Source organism: Lates calcarifer, linkage group LG6, assembly GCF_001640805.2.
Source record: "Lates calcarifer isolate ASB-BC8 linkage group LG6, TLL_Latcal_v3, whole genome shotgun sequence".
In the NCBI taxonomy this organism is placed as follows: Eukaryota; Metazoa; Chordata; class Actinopteri; family Centropomidae; genus Lates; species Lates calcarifer.
In genome coordinates, this window is record NC_066838.1 from 19550659 (window position 1) to 19569981 (window position 19323).

Consider the following 19323-nt stretch of genomic DNA (forward strand, 5'->3'; position numbering starts at 1 on the left):
AGGGGTGTAAAATAGCTGTCTTCCTTACGATATGTACATTTAATAGCTTTCCATTCATTCCACAGTGTAAATCATAGTGAATGCAGATTTTTGCTTTTCTAAAACTGAGAGTGAATAGTAACTAATAAATAATACAAATAATTAACGTAATAAATATAATAATAAATATGCATGATAAATATATTACAATGAAAGTATTTTTTCAAAGATGCAAGTTTCTTTGCAATGGTAAAATGCACTGAGTACATTTTGTGTTGTAAAAGAAATTTCATATATAATTTAGAAATCATTAAGATGTGCTATAAATTCAGGGGGATACTATCAAGACGCTTTATGTTGTAAATACTGGCAATACCATGAATCTTTGCCATAGATATCTGTTGCTTCGGTGTATTCAACTCCACCGAGAAAACAGGAGGAAAACGTAGCTGGACCCCTCATGTTCATTGTGTTCTGATTTTATGGCTCATTTGTGCTGCACTTTCTGTGACCACATCTTTAGGGGGCAGTACAGTACCATGACAATACTTACTGGTTGCCACATTGAACCCCATTTCAGTATCAATTGAAGATAACTGGTGCTGAAACGCTCACTGGTTGTCTAGTTTCTTAAGGCTGCAAAAAGACCATGAAACATTCAGCATTGAGATGTAATTCATATATCATATATATATGACAGGGATCATGATGTAGGATCCAGAGGACGACACAAGCACCCTCTTTTGTTTCTTTTTGCATACACAACTCTATATATACTCATTTTGATTTGGCTTATATCCAAAGCAACTTACATGTGAGTGACAACATTCAAGCTTCAATACAGTGGGAGACCATGAAGTAAGCACCAAGTACTAAATCTGTTCAGTAAGACAAAGTGCAAGTAGATCAGGTCAATTGGTTTAATTTATGCCAATTCTCCTTTTTGTCAGATGCAGTTGCAGGTACATACAGCGCACATGGACAACGCCTACTTTGACATTTGAAAAGGGCACTTTTGCTTTCAAGAAAAAAATTCAACCAATACTCTGGGCAGTTCACAAAGTCTAGTGGCAACATGGGTTGCTTAAAAATAATGATGTGGCTTTATTGTTGTATTTTCATGCAGCCGGTCTGAAACTCCATCTCACTGAAGTGGCACTGTTCACACTGAAGGTTGAGAGCTGTGCAGCATTAAGAGCTCTTGTCAGTTATTGTACTTTTGATATAAAATAACACTCACCCTTTGCACTGAGCATTAGATATGATTAGCTCTATAATTTTATTCATTCTGTCTCATCTCCTGACTTGTTCACTGTTGTCAATAGAACCACTCTCTATAATTTCCTTCTCTGCCTCTCTCATTTTGCCTGTATTTTGCAGTTCAGTGAAAATTTGACAGAATGCAAATGTCAAGACATTTTTCATACAAACCTTTTTAACTACACTGCTGCTGCTAGCAGATGTATTAAATCAAATGTAACCTTCCTTCACTGAGGGCACGCTCAACTTGTCGCTGGTGAAAGGTACATGTGAGGCTTTTAAGGGAAAAATAATCTTGTCAGCATATCAGTATTTTTTGTGCACAACTGACTAACCAAGGCACCTCCACTCATATGCACTCCATTTAATCCATTATTTTTTTTTCATAACTGTCAGACAGGTAGATGTTGAGACTGAGGAAAACCCTCCACTATTGCAATTACCCAGCTATTAGCATACCAGGCTACAGTATATGAAATACCTGCACACTAAATTAATGGTAATGAACTAGTTTCTTCTTTACAGCATCGGTGAACTGTGCCATGTTCAACAGCAATTAAGAGACAGGTATTACCAATACATTTCCACTTCATGATTGCACTTGTGTTTATGGTAATATTCTTTAATCATACCCTGATTTACATAATGCAAAAGCTCTCAACCACATCATACTTGAATTATGCAAATGATTTCGCTCCAAGGCAAAGGGGATGTGATGGGCTTTTCTTTTTTGGGTCCTTTCTTAGAAATGATTTGGAATGGACTTGGGATTAATCCCGACTGTCGACTCTGCTGATTCCGTACTAACATTCCCACTGTGTGTTAATATTTGTGGTGCATATTAATGCACATTACATACAGTAGCTCCTGACCTAAAGCATTGCTAGCCATTTTTAAACTGTTATACTTGAGCTTGATCCAGACATGTAAACAGATACCACTTTAACAGATATTTACTGCTTGCAAACATCCACACGCACACATTCCGCCCACTTCTGTCTTTGTTAGGACATCCAATGCATTTCCAAGCCTTTTACCATAACCTCAACCATCACAACTGAATGCCTAACCCCAACCCTAACCCAAACCTAATTCTAACCTGAACCCTAAAACCAAGTCTTAATCCTCAAACATCAATTTGTATTTGTGAGGACCAGAGGCTAAAATGTCCTCACTCCATAAAGTCTACAACTCAAGCTGGTCCTTACAAAGATAGAGGTACACACATGGCAGAAGTCCAGTCAGGCTAAAGTCCTCACCGGGATATAAGAACAAGGTACACACACACACACACACACACACACACACACACACCCATACACACAGCACTAAATGTCAGTGGGGCAACTTAGGTAAACAGAAGCACGGGGTGAAAATGTAACTTCCAGCCCTGTGTATGATAAATCTAGGTCAGACAGTCACCAGGTGCCCATGGAGCACGTCAGCCAGCGCTATAGGTCAACATGTTAGCTGTACAGGAAGAGTCATGCTTTGGGGATTATATAAAAGTCACTGCATCTTCAGGTGACCAAAGTGTGCCCCATCTCAGAGTGCTGTTGCCTCTCATCAGAAAAACACTGGCGACACACTCAGTAGAAAACCTCTCAAACATGTTCTGCAGTAGCGCTGAACACATTACCAAATACCATATATCACATTATGTGATGGTGTTGATGTTGATTCAAAAGCCCCAAAAATGGAAACCTTTCTAGACTCTAGTAATTCTATGCATTAACAAGGTCCAGTAATAGAGCCTGGAGGTGATTAGCTTAGCTTAGCATAAAGAGCGGAAGCAAGGGGAAACAGGAGCCTGGCTGAAAACTGCACCTACTAGTGTCCCTTGAGCTCACTTCTTGACATGTTACAGTATATTTTGTTTGTTTAATCTATACACAGAGTAAACAGGACAAACTGTTTTACAGTGCTGTAACTACTTCTTGGCAAACAGCGGCTGGGTGTGGTGACTGCCTGGAATCTCTGTTTTCCATGTATATATCATCGCCAGAGAGAGTGGTCACCTCTTTAATTCTCCCATTGTGTCACAGTTGAAATGTATCATTGTTAAAACCAAAAGAAAGATAAGGATTTCTCCACAGTGGAGCAAAGGAAAACAGGGATTCACTGAGACAGATTGAGTTATCAACTGAATGTAACTCAGTGTTTGGAAAGTCAAAGATACAGTATGTCAACAAAGAAGGAGAAATTGAGGGAATGAAGCATCAAGTGGAAGTAAGTAACTGTTTGCATTAGTGTACGTGTATCTTGCTTTCAGTGAAGCAAGACAGAGGGGCACAGTTTACCTTGCTTCTTTTTGCACTAGGCAGCAGGTGCAATTGACATCCCCATCCAGAGTTGCACATTATACATTAATGGCATCAAAGAGCCGTCTGTGACAGTTGAGCGGTTGTTTCCATTTACACGTGGCACAACACGCCATGCTCCACTTCCTCTCCAAATGGCTGACACTCTCGAATTCTCTGTTATACTTCAGATTGATGAAGCCATCTGTCATGTATTGGGGGGGTTGGCAGGCAGCATTTGGCCCTGTACGCTGCACGCTACTTATTGTATAAACATATGTAAAGTCACTCATATGTTTCATGTAAAAATAATTGCATGAATCCTCACGTGGCTGTACCGCACAGTTGGTTGGAAGGATAAACACATTAAAGCACATGAGAGAAACATTTAGAGCAAATTCTGATTAGCTGGATATTTGTGTAATGTCCTGCTTTGAACCTTTTCATGTCATTTTCAGCCAGTTCATTGTTTGACCTTTGAACTGAGATATTACAAGGCTTTGAGGTCATAAAACTCCCAAAACATGCAAAATAATACTACCACCACTAGTGGTGCCAGATGATTGATGAGGTTAACTTTCTGATTACTTAAGTTTTCACACAAAAAGCAATGCTAATAGCATGTACATTAATCAGATTTTCCTGTGAGGCTGTTGAAATATATTTGAGTATTTCTTTCTGTTTCAGCTGTGAATAAAATTAGATTTATGACTTCTTGCCAAAGACACATCATGTTTTCCATGAAGAGGATATGAGACAACAAAACCCCCCTGAAACTTTACCACATTCACACCATCTCTCAGTGTTTAGTTAAAGTAGTAGTTCAAAATTTTTGGAATAGCTATTGAAGATGAGAGTAGATGAAAAAATCAATATTCGCTCTCATACTTGTTCATTATATTGTGTTTGATGGGGACAATGGCATAAATTTTCAGCCTCTCTCTCTTGGAAAGCATTAGTGTTGAGGTTATAGAGCTCATGGGCTACTTTTTATACCTTAGGCCAGAGCCAGACTAGCTGTTCCACCCTGCTTCCAGTCTTTGTACTAAGCAAAGGTGTTGGCTGTAGTTTAATATTTAGTGCACAGATATCAGAGAACAATATTGAACTTCTAACACCTAACTTCTGACAAGAAAATGAATCATTTCCAAATTTCCCAAGAGGTCGAACTAAAGCCATGATCAAACTCCAGCACAGACTCACGTGCACCCTGGCATCTAATGTGTGTTTGAGGTCAGGTGTTTGTATGTGGATTTTGAGTTTATATTATTCAATTAAAAACCTTCACATTCTAGGAATCTCATGATCCCTACTACATCCCTACTTTTGACTGGAAAGTATAAACGATCCAAATGATACAAAAAAATAATCCCCCTATGTGTTTTCTGGACGCAAATTTACGGTTGATGTGTGAGGGTGGTGTAGGTGATACGTTGAGGGGACTCGGGATTTTAATTATTTGTAAAAAACCTGTCTACAGCCCTGCAGTGCTGCCCCTCCTCCTCCGGCTCGCTCATTGGTTGGCGCGACAATATAAAGTTCCGCAGTGACTCCCTCATTGACTGCTGCTCTGCCTGCCTCCCTCACTCACTGACTGACTGACTGTCTGCCCGAGCAGGAGGGACATACCTTGTTATTTCCACTCTTTTCCCTTTTCTGAAAGTCTCCCTGGTTTATTCATCCCCACACCATGAAGGAAAGAAGACTCACGCAGCCTTTTGTAGCGCGGTGTAAACTAGTGCTGGTTGGAGATGTCCAATGCGGGAAAACAGCGATGTTACAAGTGTTGGCCAAGGACTGCTATCCGGAGGTATGAGGTTTATCTACACATTTAACGTTTGCAGTTGTTGTAGCAACATTTTTATTTTATTTTATTTTATTTTATTTATTTATTTATTTGGTTAATTCTCGTACGTGAGAAAGAATAATTCCTTTAATACTTTTAATGGACCTAGATTATATTATACTTAATGGGATTTCCGACACTGTATAGGTCTGTGCTACTTAATCTGAATTTATTGATAATTTATTAATTATATATACTTTTCCCCTGTATATTTATATTACCAATAAATACTCCCGTGGTACCATTAATATTATGCAACGTATTGGAATGACATATGCTACATGTGTAGTTGAGATTATTTGACTGTTCAGCTTTGTGAACTAAAACTATTAAAAAATACCGTTGTGAAGTAGGTGATATACTGTAGGTCAAAATGTGTCAGCACTGCTGAATCTATGAATTGATTTAGTTATTGATTTATTGTGTCAGTGACTAAAATAACAATGCTTCATAAATTGTCTCTTATTTTCTATAATTGTTTATCATACTTTTTGCTGTTGGTCAGTCTCAGTAAATCCATCTCTTTCCTCTTTTCTTTAATTGTTCATTTCTAGACTTACGTTCCCACTGTGTTTGAGAACTACACAGCCTGTTTGGAGCTCGAAGACCAGCGTGTGGAGCTCAGCCTCTGGGACACATCAGGTGAGGATTGCTCTCTTTTTTTCTCTCTCTCTACTTGCCCGCTGTTTGATAAAACTGAATGTTTCACTCACGGACAGTTTAAAAGCCACGCAGCGTGTCATGGTTCAATGCTTTGCACTTGAGCAGTTAGTTAAGTAGTGAGTTTCAGTGCTGTATTCATAGGTTGATTTGTGGAACCTGTTTACCCTCCCAACAACACAGTCATCCTGGAGTAGGGTAACAACTCTAAATGCCCCCCTGTCCATTGTTTTGCTTAGTGTTGTTGCTGTTTACCCAGGCGGCACTATCTGTCAGGCCTGTTTTGATGCCGTTAAGCAGCTTTTCACTAGTGTGAAATCTGGTGAGAGATCTTCCCTGAAAACATGATGCAGACATTGAATGACAGGCCTGAGGAACAAACCCTGCCTGGATGAGTCAAAATACACAGTTTTATATGTGGGCTCCTCATAACCAAGCTATTATCAGGAATAACCTCTGTGGAAATAAATTACACACATACAAAGTACTAGTGCAAAACTTAATACAAAGTTTCATGTCCCCCCAGTATTATACTGGGGCCATGAGGTATGCAATAAGTTCTGTAAAATGTTGTAAAACTGGGGGCCTTTTTCAGTACATGGTAGTTTCTTTTTCTTTGTCTTGACTTGTTAATTTTGTTGCAGACAGATCAGGGAGCTCTTCTATTGAATGGGTCAACTGTTTTTTACAGTACAGATGATGTTGGCCTGATGCAGGTGACCTCTGACTTCTACATGGAAGACTGCAAATTAAAAATCACAATAGAGTCACGTACTATATTCAGGAAAGTTTTTTTTTTTTTTTTTTTTTTTTTACTGTACAAACAATCTCTACAACAAAGATGTAAACAAAAGTGGGTGAATAATTTGGGATTCTCAAAATCAGACACATTTCTCTGCCAGCTTTATGATAAATACATACTATAGACACTACTATACTTACTAGAGCTAAAACGATTAATTGATTAATGATTTAATTTACCCTCCAGGCAGAAATGCCATGAATTTAATGGTTACAGCTTCTTCAGTGTGAGGTTTTAATGCTTTTCAATGTTCATCTTTTCACAATTCACAAGCTGATTAATCAAGAAAATAATATGCAGGTTAATCTATAAGTAAAATAACCATTACCTACATACAGATCACAGAGCCAGTGTCTCTCCTACTTTTGGATTTTGGATCCAAAATGTCTAAAACGCTTGCAGCAGTTTTGAGTCTTGAAAATATGTTGCGAGCTGCGTGGAGAGGTTAATAGCAGTGGCCTACTGCCATAATGACCTCAAACATACAGTAAATTAATGTAAATAGGATCAATATGAAAAGCCGCCCGCAGTATAGATTTCTTTCATAACAGTACTGGCTGAGGCATTCTGCTCAGAGGAAGTTGAGCCGTGCCAGTTGGCCTGCAGAGGGGTTGTTTCACAGGGGAGAGGGGGATGCCTCGTCCAAGCAGGGGGTGGAAGTCTGTGGGCAAGCATGTGTGTTTGTGTGTGTCCTGCCTCACTATGTGTACAACTGTGTGTGTGAGTGTGTGTATGTTGCCCATACAGTCGCTGTGAACAGAAGGCACAAGTGAGGGATACTGAGAGAAAAGATATGCATGACCTCCCCACTGCCTTATGGTGTTTGCTGCCTAAAAAAAGGTCTTATGTAACTGAGACCAGCACTGAACTAATGTAGGTTTGTCTGTTTATCTCCCACGGAGTAAAAACTTTCTGGACAGTCACCCTTTCCAGAGGAAACATTGCATAAGACCTATTTACATCTGCAATGCACATAAACACACAGTTCCTGTCACTCTTTATTTTTCTTTTTCATTCTCTTTCATTATCTTTATTTATAACATTGCTCCAGGTGTCCTGCTCTGTTAGAGGATGATCTTGGGCTGCAATTCATGATTATTTTCATAATTTATTAATTTGTTAATCTATCTTCTTGTTGTATCAAACCTAAAGATATTTAATTTATAATTTAGAAAAAAAAAAAAAAAAAAAACCCTCACACTTGAAAAGCTGATCACAGAGAATGTCTGGCATTTTTGTTTGAAAAATTACTGAAATTATTAATCAATCATCAAAATAGTGGCTGATTTGTTTTCTTTTGAGCAACTAATCTTTAACATAAGATCAGAAGAGAAAAGGCTTAAAGTTTTAACATTTCATGTCAATTCTGAAGCTGAAGCGATGAGGCATTTGACAGAAAATTAACCAACGACTGTTTGACAATGAATAAATGAGTGAAATAATAATAGAATTACCACGTTCTGGCTTCTCAAATGAAACTCAAACTTTTTGCCATACGTAATGTTAAGTTGAACAATACAAACAATTTTTTACATTTTTTAGACCAAACAATTGATTGATAATAGTTGATTAATCGAAAATAATAGTTAGTTGCAGCCTAATCAGTTTGTGCCATCACAAGATTTTTCACAGTAAAAGACTCAGATGCATGTGTCTCAGTTATATCTGTCTTTCGGTTTATGAATAGGAGTCCAACTCCTTCCATTCGCTTTCTTTGTTTGACAGAAGAGAACATCAGCTAATGTTTGCTCAATTGAAAGGGCTGTGTGTGTGTGTGTGTGTGTGGTGTGTGTGTGTGTGTGTGTGTGTGTGTGTCCTGGCAGGGGGCTGCTAATGTGTGGGAGTTGCTAGGTGCTAGAAGTTGTCTCCTCTTTAAATCTCTCTGCCTCCTCTTTCTCAAGCCTTACATCACCCTGGATAGTTATGTGACCAGCACTTTGATTCCTACTATTAGAAATGTTATTGATAGATTGTAGTTGTGTAAGTTGTCCTACTTTGCAGAGTCAAGTCAAAGATTCAGAAAGACTCAATAAACCACAGGAGCTTTTTTTGAATGGTCATGCTTTTTGATGGTATTATTACAGGAAAAAAAAATCATAAATGTCTCAAGAGACCTCAAATTCATCAAGACAACACGGTTGTTAGTTAGTTCCGGTTAAAGCTTATTAGAAGTATCTATTCCTGGTATAATTATATCCTCTTATATTTGCAAGGAAAGCTTCTGGTGCACATTTGGCCCCCGAGGACAGGAGTAGGAAATTAAATCTTAGTGTTGGTGTGTGGGGAGTGATTAGGTGGCAGAGCGAGGACAATAGAGAGCGGACATCCTGCCAGTTTGTTTTTAGCACAGGAGCCTTCCTGAGATTCTACATATCCTACATATAGATGTGCTGTTTATGGAAATGGAAGCAAAGTATGTTTCCTTCACACCATAATTCACATTCTCATACCTAAGGTGTCATATTTATGTGACAACAATCAGGGTAGACTGCCTGAGTGAAGTGATGTGCAATGTCATCATGCAGAGGACTGGTTCAATAGTGCCTCTGTAGTAAAAGTGGTTGTTGAGAATGATGAAAAAGGAAAGTTACTACTGGTTATTAAGGGCATTGTCTGCAGTATCAGACTGCAGACAAGCTACTGGTTTTAATGTCAGAAACACAGTTTGCACATTGATCAGAAATCTGTAATCAGCCGATAAGCATCAATTTGGCAAGTTTAGATATTCTGTGCATAAGTGCAAAAGTTTGAGGTTATGTGTAACTGTGCAGCTTAGGATATGGTATAATCGTGTCTGGTCAAGTGACTGTCAGTATAAATAGCACATAGTAAAATGGTAAATTGTCATTGCAGACTATGTTATGTTTGGACGGAGAAGGCTAGCTGTTTCCACTGTGTCCAGCCTCTGTACTAAGCTAAGCTAACTGGCTGCCAATCTTTCCTCAAACTGTCACCAGAGTGAAGAAGCACATTCCCAAATGTAAACTTTTACTTCAAGAGAATGCTTCTCATTATATAATTTTACTGATACTGAGACTAATTAACAGACATGGATAAAGATTCTAATTCATCATCATGGAAAGAGTATCCTGTGATGATATTGTACTTCTCAGACATCTGTAGTTGTTTTACTCATTCAAAGTTGTAAATAAAGTTTAATATTGACTAATAATGGAAAGATGTGATAGGTACAGAGTTACACTGCCTGTGACTCAGTGAGTTAGTTTACTTTCCTGGAAAAAATCCTGTCAGTGGGAAGGCATCAAGCTTGGTTAAATTATTTGCTCTCATATCAGTTTGGCATGGGTGTATGTGTCTGTTTGTGTTTGTACTGTGTGAATTTGAGGAGGATGATTGTGAAAGAACATTATAATAGTGTCAGCTGGACTCAGACCATAGAAAGAGACACTTTGTTTCTATTTCTGCTTGCTGACAATAGGAAACTAAAGGTTTTCATTTTCAAAGTTGAGCGTCCACCTTCCTAAACTACATGTTCCTAAAATCCAAACTTAACTGTGTCTCTGTTCTGTAGGTTCTCCATACTACGATAACGTCAGGCCTCTCTGCTACAGTGACTCAGATGCAGTGCTCTTGTGCTTTGACATCAGCCGACCAGACACGGTAGACAGTGCACTGAAGAAGGTATGGACAGCTGCAATGTAAACATGGCAGGATGACAACACTGCAGTGTTACAGGCTTAATTTTAGACAAGTGACAGTCTGGTGACACCATTTTATTTTATTTTTTGTAGTGGAAAGCAGAGATCCAGGACTTCTGCCCCAGCACACGTATGCTGCTAATAGGCTGTAAGACAGACCTGCGCACTGATGTATGCACACGCATGGAGCTGTCCAATCAGAAACAGAGTCCCATCTCCTATGAACAGGTTTGTGACTACTCTTGTGACTGCTCTATATGACTACATGACTACTCTCTCCTCATTTGTGTGTATTTAATCTATTCTCGCTCACACTCAGTTTTACATTCATGTGTTTTTCCCCTCACGCTGTAGGGTTCATCCATGGCCAAGCAGGTTGGAGCAGAGGCTTACCTGGAGTGCTCAGCCTTCACATCAGAGAAGAGCATCCACAGTGTTTTCCGTACCGCAGCTCTGGCCTGCATGAACAAACTCCAGCCTGCCAACAAACCCAGCCCTGTCCGCCGCCTCTCCAAGAGACTCCTCCACCTGCCCAGCAAGACAGAGCTCCTCTCCTCCACCTTCAGCAAGGACAAGTCCAAGAGCTGCTCCATCATGTGAATACCGCTGGGATCATGCTGGAAAAAACACAACACAGAAAGCAAGGACAAATTAACTGTACTGTAGCTGGCTCAGCAGGGGTGCGGGTTTTGTGCAGGGGAGAGAGAGCTCCGATGTGGATTTCTACAAAGCCTCTCTCTCTCCTTTGCATCCCAAACTCCCTTAGCCCCTTCAAAAAGATCACTACACTCTCTATATTCGACTCTGACACTGAACGTTTGATCATGACTTGTCACCAGCACTCAGTGCAGAGACAGAGTGAAAAATGTTTGATGTTGATAATATTTCTGATCACTTAAATAATCCCGTACAAAGAGAGCATAACAGGCACTTTAAGGTGCAGACCTGTTTTCTGCTCACATAAAGGTTGCTGTGATAGCTTAAATAAGGTCAGTGCCTCCTCTCTTATATGAGGGAAGTGGTTGTAAACACTGCATTTGACTGCATTACTCTGATGAGACCTATTTGAAATTCTGATAGCGGTGCCCTTTTCCATCCATCTCTTGATTTGATCGTCCCTTTAAGGTCACAGTATGGGCTGAGTGACTAGATGAAATGTAAAATCTGAGCATGTACAGCTTGGGGAATTTTTTGAAACAGCGGCCCTTGAGGAAATTATTCCCCCAGCCGACCCCCTCACAGTATTTCGTTTGGGAATTAAAGCTGACAGTGGAGAAAAGGAGGGGAGAGAGGAAAGGGAGGGATTTGGCGAGCGGAGTTGTTCATTTGCAGAGGCAGTGGGAGGACGAGCTGAGAGCACATCTGAAGGAGCGCAATGTGACTCAGCACTCACATGAGCTGCAAAACGGTCTAGGGTGGACATGCTGTGACAAAAACAAACACAGAATCTGGGCCATGTAAACACCGTCCGAACATGTTTTTGTCAGGTCCCCTTTCATTACCCATCACCACAGCAGTCTTAATTGTTCAGTGTTATTAACCATAAGCCTTGATTTTTGTTGTGTTACGTTAATGATGCATCATCTAACTATTCCCTGCTACCTTAAGAGCTGCTTAATGGATGCCAGTTTTTAATACACATTTTGCCAAAAATAAGTTTTTTTTAGCCTTTAACTTATTTGTTTTTATACAAGCCAAACTAGATGGGGAGATGGATTTATTTTAATGTACCAGAAAAGGTCTTTGTTTTTGAAGCCTCTGCCTCATTGATATTTGAAAAGTATTTGTCCTCAACTGTGAACTCAGTGTCTCACGTGGGCCTGTTCACCATGCCACTGATTTAGCATTGCACTCCTACAAAATTGTCAAACTCATGATGGACAACAAAAAAAAAGGATAAAAATCAATGCAGCATGAGCAGAGGTATTGTCTTTTTTTATTCCACTCATTCATCCTTGTCAAAACTTGTGCATATATTACCCACAATTCAACTCAACAACTAAGAGTTCAGTGTGCTATGCCAGTAGTGGCTAATGGGCTGAAAGGTGATCAAAGGTGGCTACAGAGGTCTGGTAGACTCAATTTATAAAATTTTCTACCCAAAACTGTAAACAGATTTTGACGTGTAAAATTGTTGGAGTTCACTTTTAAGCAAAATTTTTCATTTTTAACATTTTTTCAAAATTGCTCCTCCTGCCACTTTATGCCTGGATATCTGCATGGTTGGTATTAGATTTCAAGGCTTGCAGACAATGCAGACTGGAGCACTCGTGATTGAGATCAGAAACCGAGCAAGGATGAATATAAGCATAAAATATTGTTTCAGAAATATCTTTCTAATGCTGGTGTTGTGTCAAAGACTGTTTCCCTATTGATATGTGTTTCCTTCCTTACCTACATCTGAACCAAACCTTATTTCTAACCCCAACCTGTTGTCTTATGAGATGTTTAACCGGACCCCAACCTTACTCTAACCTAAGCCATAAGCCCAACCACAGAAGGGGCTGCTGTGCTACAGGAAATCATATTTTAATGGGAGGGAAAGATTATCTGAAGGGGGAACAGACTTTTACACAAGTATGACTCTGCCATCGCTCCACAAGCACATAGAGTCCTGGGTACAACCAACCCTCTCCTGAGGTTTGGAATCTAAAACCAACCATATCTGCAACCAACAGGGGGTGGGGGGGTGGATGAACTGAATCACAGGCTGGTCCTGTCTGGAGAAAGAGCTTCTTTTTTTCATTTGATGCTCTAAAAATATTTTTATTTTATTTTTAAACTTCCCTGCAAAGTATTCTTGACATTTTCCACTTCTAAAATAGATCCCACCCCCCTGGATGTTTCTACTTGCTTGTGGCTGTCTCTGGTGTTTTTGTAGCTGTTGATATCGTTCCTGTATTCACTTGAGTCTTCTGGCATTAGCGGCTGTTGACAGCTCGGCTAATGGAGGACTTGATGATTTGTAGGTCTGCACCGAGAAGCCCCTGACTTCTCTGGATGTACAGAACACTGGAATTTAACGTGTTGCCTAGCAACAGTGTGAGCAGGACTCCTGTCTCCCAGAGAGAGGGAGGGATGGTTCTCAGAGAGGGCGCCTCACCTTTTATTTGTAGCATTAGATAGAAGCCACAACGAAGGTGATGGCTGGACATTTCAGGGAGCAGTGGACTGTTAAAGATCTCTCTGTGGGTTTTAAAGACTCCACGCCGGTAGCAACTACAAGTGGGTTGTTTGGAAACAGCATGCCATCTAAAACGTGTCTCTGCGGCTCTGCTGCAGTCATTATTTCACATGTCCTGTCTGGAGCATTGTGCTATCCTAAACAAAAGCTAAGTTTAGCTCAGTATACATTTCAGGGTTTCTGCAGGGTTCTGACTTTTTTTAATGCCACATAGACTTTAATGTAAAACAAAAATATGGAGGTATGATGGAAATGAAGACATGGACTAGAATTATTATAATTTAATACACTTCACATAAATATATATAATATATAACAGTAATTCATAATGATAGAATTAATAAAATAAATTTGACCTGGTAAGCAACTGAAAATTAAATGATGGATCCGTCAATGAGTTTGTCCAAGTTCACTAAAGTTTTTGTCAAAATGAAACAGTTTCTGCTACAGGTGTGATGGTGCTGACTGAAACTCTACAAAAAGGGACTGAGCACTTTCCTGCAGCTCAATCCATTATTATAACAATCCAATTTTTAGTTGAGATATTAAATTAAATGCTTTTCAAGGCTTTTTAAGACCTGCAGATACCTTGCATCTCACAGCTCTCTCTTGCTCGTTTTTGACAGACAGATTTGTTTTGTTGTACATATCCTTCCTCTTAAAATTGTTTATAAGAAATCCCCCAAAAGAATGTTACTGAAGCAAAACAAAATGTTTGTGTCAAGTTGCCGATTATGGCTTAAATTATTGACTGAATTCTGTATTTGTTATTGTCATATGCTATTTTCATCTTTAAATCTTTATTTAAATAAATATGTCTGAAGCTCTGTTACAAGTCAGTGTTTTTTTGTATGTGAAAGCCACTACAATGATTCTGAAAAAATGAACACTACTAAACTTTAAACACAAATATTATAAATGTATATAAATATACATATTAAACATACAGGCATTAAACATTTGGGAGTCCATTTAATTTTTTTCCCTTTATTTTAATTTCTGTATCTCTTCAGTCATGTCAAAGAGCACCAGATTGTACTTCTCAGTTTCAGGAGCCATATCAAATATGAACAAATGATTATTTGGGTGCTTTGAATCAAATTCAAGGCTCCTCGAGATAAACAAAGACTTGCAGTGCCTGGTCTATTTTGTCTCCAGAAAGAATGATAATATGTGCTTGTTCTCAGGCCATGGGCACAGTAGTTCACTACATTCTCTCACTAATAAAGCCAAGATACAGATAACATATTATTCCACTGTATGTCTGACTGAAAGGCCAAATGATTTACCCTGAACTCCTGAGGGTTCAAAATAAAACAGTTTTGGTTCAGTGTTATAATGAAGTGCAGTCATTTGTGTTAATTTGTATTTCTGGACATGAAGCTGGACTTTTTTTGTCTTCAGTCCCTAAGGACTGTGTGGCCTGCAATTAGATGATGGCAGGAGTTTTACAGTACACACAACCACATGTCCAATGCCACATTCACACACTGTGTTATATACATAATGATAAAACTTTCATACCATTCTTAACAGGCTATTTGTGAACATGTTTTAAATGCCACCAAATAATTAGCTTTTTACATTATCTGTTAATTATTAAATCACATACATGGTCAAAGGTTAAACTGGTGCTAATTATGAGGAAATTAGAGAGTCGTTTAAGAGCAGATGTTGATTTCCAGAGCATAATTTCTTGAAATAACTCCATTTAAATAAAAAAAATGAGAAAATATAAACAACCTCCTATAACCCAATGAATGAAATATAAAAAATCCAATTAATGAAAATAAAAATGGGCAATCTCTTCTTGGTGTCATGGGGAGGATATTTACCAGAGGCCCAGTATTTCTAAAATTGTGACTACAACCCTGGTTATAACAAAGTGTTTATGTTGCCTTTTTGGCCAACTTTTGCCTTGTACATTTAAAAGATTGCACAAGTGGATTCTCTATGTTTTAGAGATACTTAATGAGCAATTTCAGGTACTGTCTTTTTCACTGAAATAGACTTGTACAATTTTGGAATCAAACTTTAAAAATAAAAATAAATAAAGCTTTGCCGTTTCAGAAAATGCAGTGTCAAGCAAGGTCAGACTCACAAACACAGACAAAATATTTCTCTGAGCTAACACCTCATCACTGCACACATGCACTCAACACAGCAGAGATAGAAAATACTGCAGCAATAAGAAGATGCTCAGGATGTGATCTAATGTGTAGGATCTCTTTTGGTATTGATCCTACTTGGTGGTAGTGATACTTTAGGGATCAATCTACCCATCCATAGTTATACTAACCAGTAAGGGCTCATATTTGGTCAAGGCCATAACAGATTCAGTTGAGTAATTTCACAAAGAACAAAATATTCCATTGAGAATATTAAAAACTTGAGCATCTGTGTCAAAAGGTCATTCTACTGTTACTACAGTTTTTCTCTTTCCCTTTTCTTTCCTTTTCCCTTTTACTTTTTCCTTATGTAACTAACCATCCTCCCTGACCTTCATTATTATATTTGCTTAGTCTTTCACTTGACTGATAAAGGCTCTTATCGGGATCTCCCTGGCTACGTCCTGCTGTCACACTCTGCCCACTGATGATATGACCTGGATGAAATGGCTGAATATTTGTCATTCCTGAACTATCACATACAGGATGCAGCAGCAACTCCTGACCCCCTTTATCCATTACCTTTGTACAATAGAAGCAGAGGAAACTGTGAGAATATGCTCTGCATCACCGGTCTCAGATAAATTTAATCTCTCGTCGACTCCAACATTGATTTTCCGCAGCTGGAAATGGAAAAGTGGTTTGATTGTCTTTTGGATAAACTGTGCTGCCAGCCTCTACGTCTACAACTCTCCTCCCTCTTATCTTCTCTTACAGTTTCTCTGTCTCCATGTCTCTCTCACACAGATAGATGCACACATACACACATTTATCAAAAAAAATTGGCCCATGTACATTACATGTCTCTGCAAATCAGATAAACCTCTGATGAAGGCACATTGAGTCTGTCATCCACAGTGGGTTGCTCCAAGGCATGATTATACTGCACAACCACAGTGGATGTAGAATTCATGCTCTGCAGTCAATCTCCGACAAAGACTGCACCTTTTTCAGACTATTTGTGCTGGTATTTCTGCAGACTATGTTTAAAGGGACAGTTCAACATGTTCAGAGTTCACTACTTAACTTTCAGATACTGTAGATGTCTATATGGTAAACATGAATCTACAGTCAGCAGCCTCTTAACTTAGCTTAGCTTAGCGTAAAGAAAATATGATAATGCTGCCAATAATCCCTCAAATACTCAAAGCAGCGAAGATGGCAGTACAAACATGAGACCTTCCATAACTTGCTGCAGTGTTGGCAGTTTTGGGAAAGTTCTGGAGCACCACAATGGTCAAAGTACTGTTGGATGGGTAAATGAATGATGGGCTGGTGCCGGATAATTTGGGGTAACAGTTGTGTTGTTATGGGGGTGGCTGAAGACATGCTGACCTAACAGATAAGAGAGTGAAATCGATCCTATCATTTGTTTCCCAAAATGTCCAAATATTCCTTTAACTCAGCTCTACTATTTTATAGGGATGAGAGATATCTGTAGACTGATTTAGTTTTCCTTTCATCAGATGTTTATTTTATTGTTTTTGTACATAATTGTATTTTTTTACTTGGGGATGCATACAGAGGATAAAAAAATGGACTAAAAAAATAAATAAATAAATACACAGAAAAAAGAAGCAGGCAGCTGCACTGCTGATTTATTGGTAAAATTACCTCCATGTCCACGATAGTTTCTGAAAATCAATTTATGCTTGAAAATAGACGTACAGGCCAACAATGACACATGTATGGCACTGACATATTGGATGTAAACTAATGAACAGGTCAGCAGCAAGTGATCTATGCAGTCTAGACATTTGTCCCTTCCTCGGTGGATGGATGGTGCCTGCAGCAGAGACAGTGCGACTGTTGAGGATCAGGATCAGGAACCGGAGGAGGGATGATTTAGGGAAGAGAGCTGCCATCCGAAACCCTCTCGGGGAGTCAGGGAAAATGGTTGCAGTGCAGCGTGGCTCATTACCACATAAGCACATCATCTATCAGATGTGGTAGCACGCACACACACACATAAAAACATGCACACCATGTAGTCTCACACACACACACACACACATACACACATTTGTATGATCAACCTATCAGACCTCTCCACCATCGCAGCAGCAGCAGCAGCAGCAGAGACGGAGTCAAAGGGTTGATGAGAGGATGAAGCTACAGTATGCTGCCTGGTTACTGATGAGCTATCTGCAGATTGACATATAGGTTACATTCCCTCATATGCCTGGCTGCGCACACACACACACACACACACACACACACACACACACACACACACAAACACTATAACTGTGAGCTTTGCCACAGCTGCACTGACAGTGTGATAACTCTTGTCTATGGATGGAAAATGGGGTTGTATGTCAAAGGCTCAGCTGGGTGAGGAGTGTCCCATATGGCCATCTGCCTCTCTGTGGTTCCCTCCATCAGACATTGTCACTATGATGTTTTTCCACTTTATATATACTGTATATATCTTTCCCATCTACTGTATGTCTACATAAGCCATGTACTGTAAAGTCATTGTTTGACATTTTGGGAAACTGTCTTAATTGCTTATTTTCTTATTTCTTGCTGAGAGTCAGATGAGAAGATAAACACCACCCAAGGAAACAAAATCCACCAATCAGCACCTCCCTAATTAACACAGTGTATGGTTGCTACCTCCACCTAGGAGGTAATGTGTTGACCCTTGTCTGTTTTTTGTTTTTTTGTTTATTTGTCAGTAGGAAGTACTGAACTGACTTGCACCATACTTGGTGGAGGGATGGGGCATGGGTCAGGGAAGAACCCATTAGATTTTTGTGTGGATCCTGAATGATTTTTTGTTTGTTTTTACTTTCTTTAAGACAGACATAGTTATGGTGTATGTATTGTGTATTATACAAACTCTGTGAGTTTGTATAATTTGGTGTAGATCCAGATACATAATAATAATAATAATAATAATAATAATAATAATAATAATCCAGATCTGGTGGGGGGGGGGGGGGGGGGTATCACACTGTCGTCCCTCCTCTAAAGAAAGGATCAGATTAGCAGCCAACACTGGCTCAAATATAACAAAAAAATCAAAGCTGAATTTCTCTGATTGTACCGGACTTATCGCAGTGAAGTTTTGTTCAATCAGTCCGTCTCTCTCTGTCTGATTGCTCAGTCCAAAGTTGCACTGATGTGACAGGTTCAGGCAGCAGGGCAGCTCTCAGCCTGTGAACGTCTGTGTGCTTTGGGCTACTCAATGAGGCACACAAACATCACCAGACAGCACACACCACAGCCTTTCTATAGTGAACCCTGAGGACTGACTCACATTAATATTAACCACATTAAACTGTATTAGCATACTGTGCATAATGTGCCACAAACAAACAACAATAAAATTATCATTTTTTTCTAATTACATTTGCTGCTGTAAACACTGCGATTCAGCCAAGTTTCTTTGTCAGCTGTGCCAGTGCTGTCCCATTATCTCTACATGCGTGTGTCTGTGAGTACTGTATTTGCAGCTAA

At 39.2% G+C, this 19323-nt stretch overlaps 1 protein-coding gene across 1 annotated transcript; it reads left to right on the forward strand.

Annotated features, from left to right (window-relative positions):
* The first annotated feature begins 5092 nt into the window (after positions 1–5092).
* Positions 5093–14517, forward strand: LOC108900237 (rho-related GTP-binding protein Rho6). Its single transcript, XM_018701209.2, has 5 exons — positions 5093–5349; positions 5940–6027; positions 10380–10489; positions 10600–10734; positions 10861–14517. Exons 1-5 carry the CDS (start codon positions 5230–5232, stop codon positions 11104–11106), a joined length of 699 nt encoding a protein of 232 aa, XP_018556725.1. The 5' UTR covers positions 5093–5229; the 3' UTR covers positions 11107–14517.
* The last annotated feature ends 4806 nt before the right edge of the window (positions 14518–19323 follow it).

Bases quoted from the DNA above. Each gene is read 5' to 3' on its own strand.
- LOC108900237 (XM_018701209.2), top strand. From the start codon at position 5,230: ATGAAGGAAAGAAGACTCACGCAGCCTTTTGTAGCGCGGTGTAAACTA. The intron at 5,350-5,939 runs GTATGAGGTTTA...GTTCATTTCTAG, and splicing joins CCAAGGACTGCTATCCGGAG to ACTTACGTTCCCACTGTGTT. The intron at 10,490-10,599 runs GTATGGACAGCT...TATTTTTTGTAG, and splicing joins TAGACAGTGCACTGAAGAAG to TGGAAAGCAGAGATCCAGGA.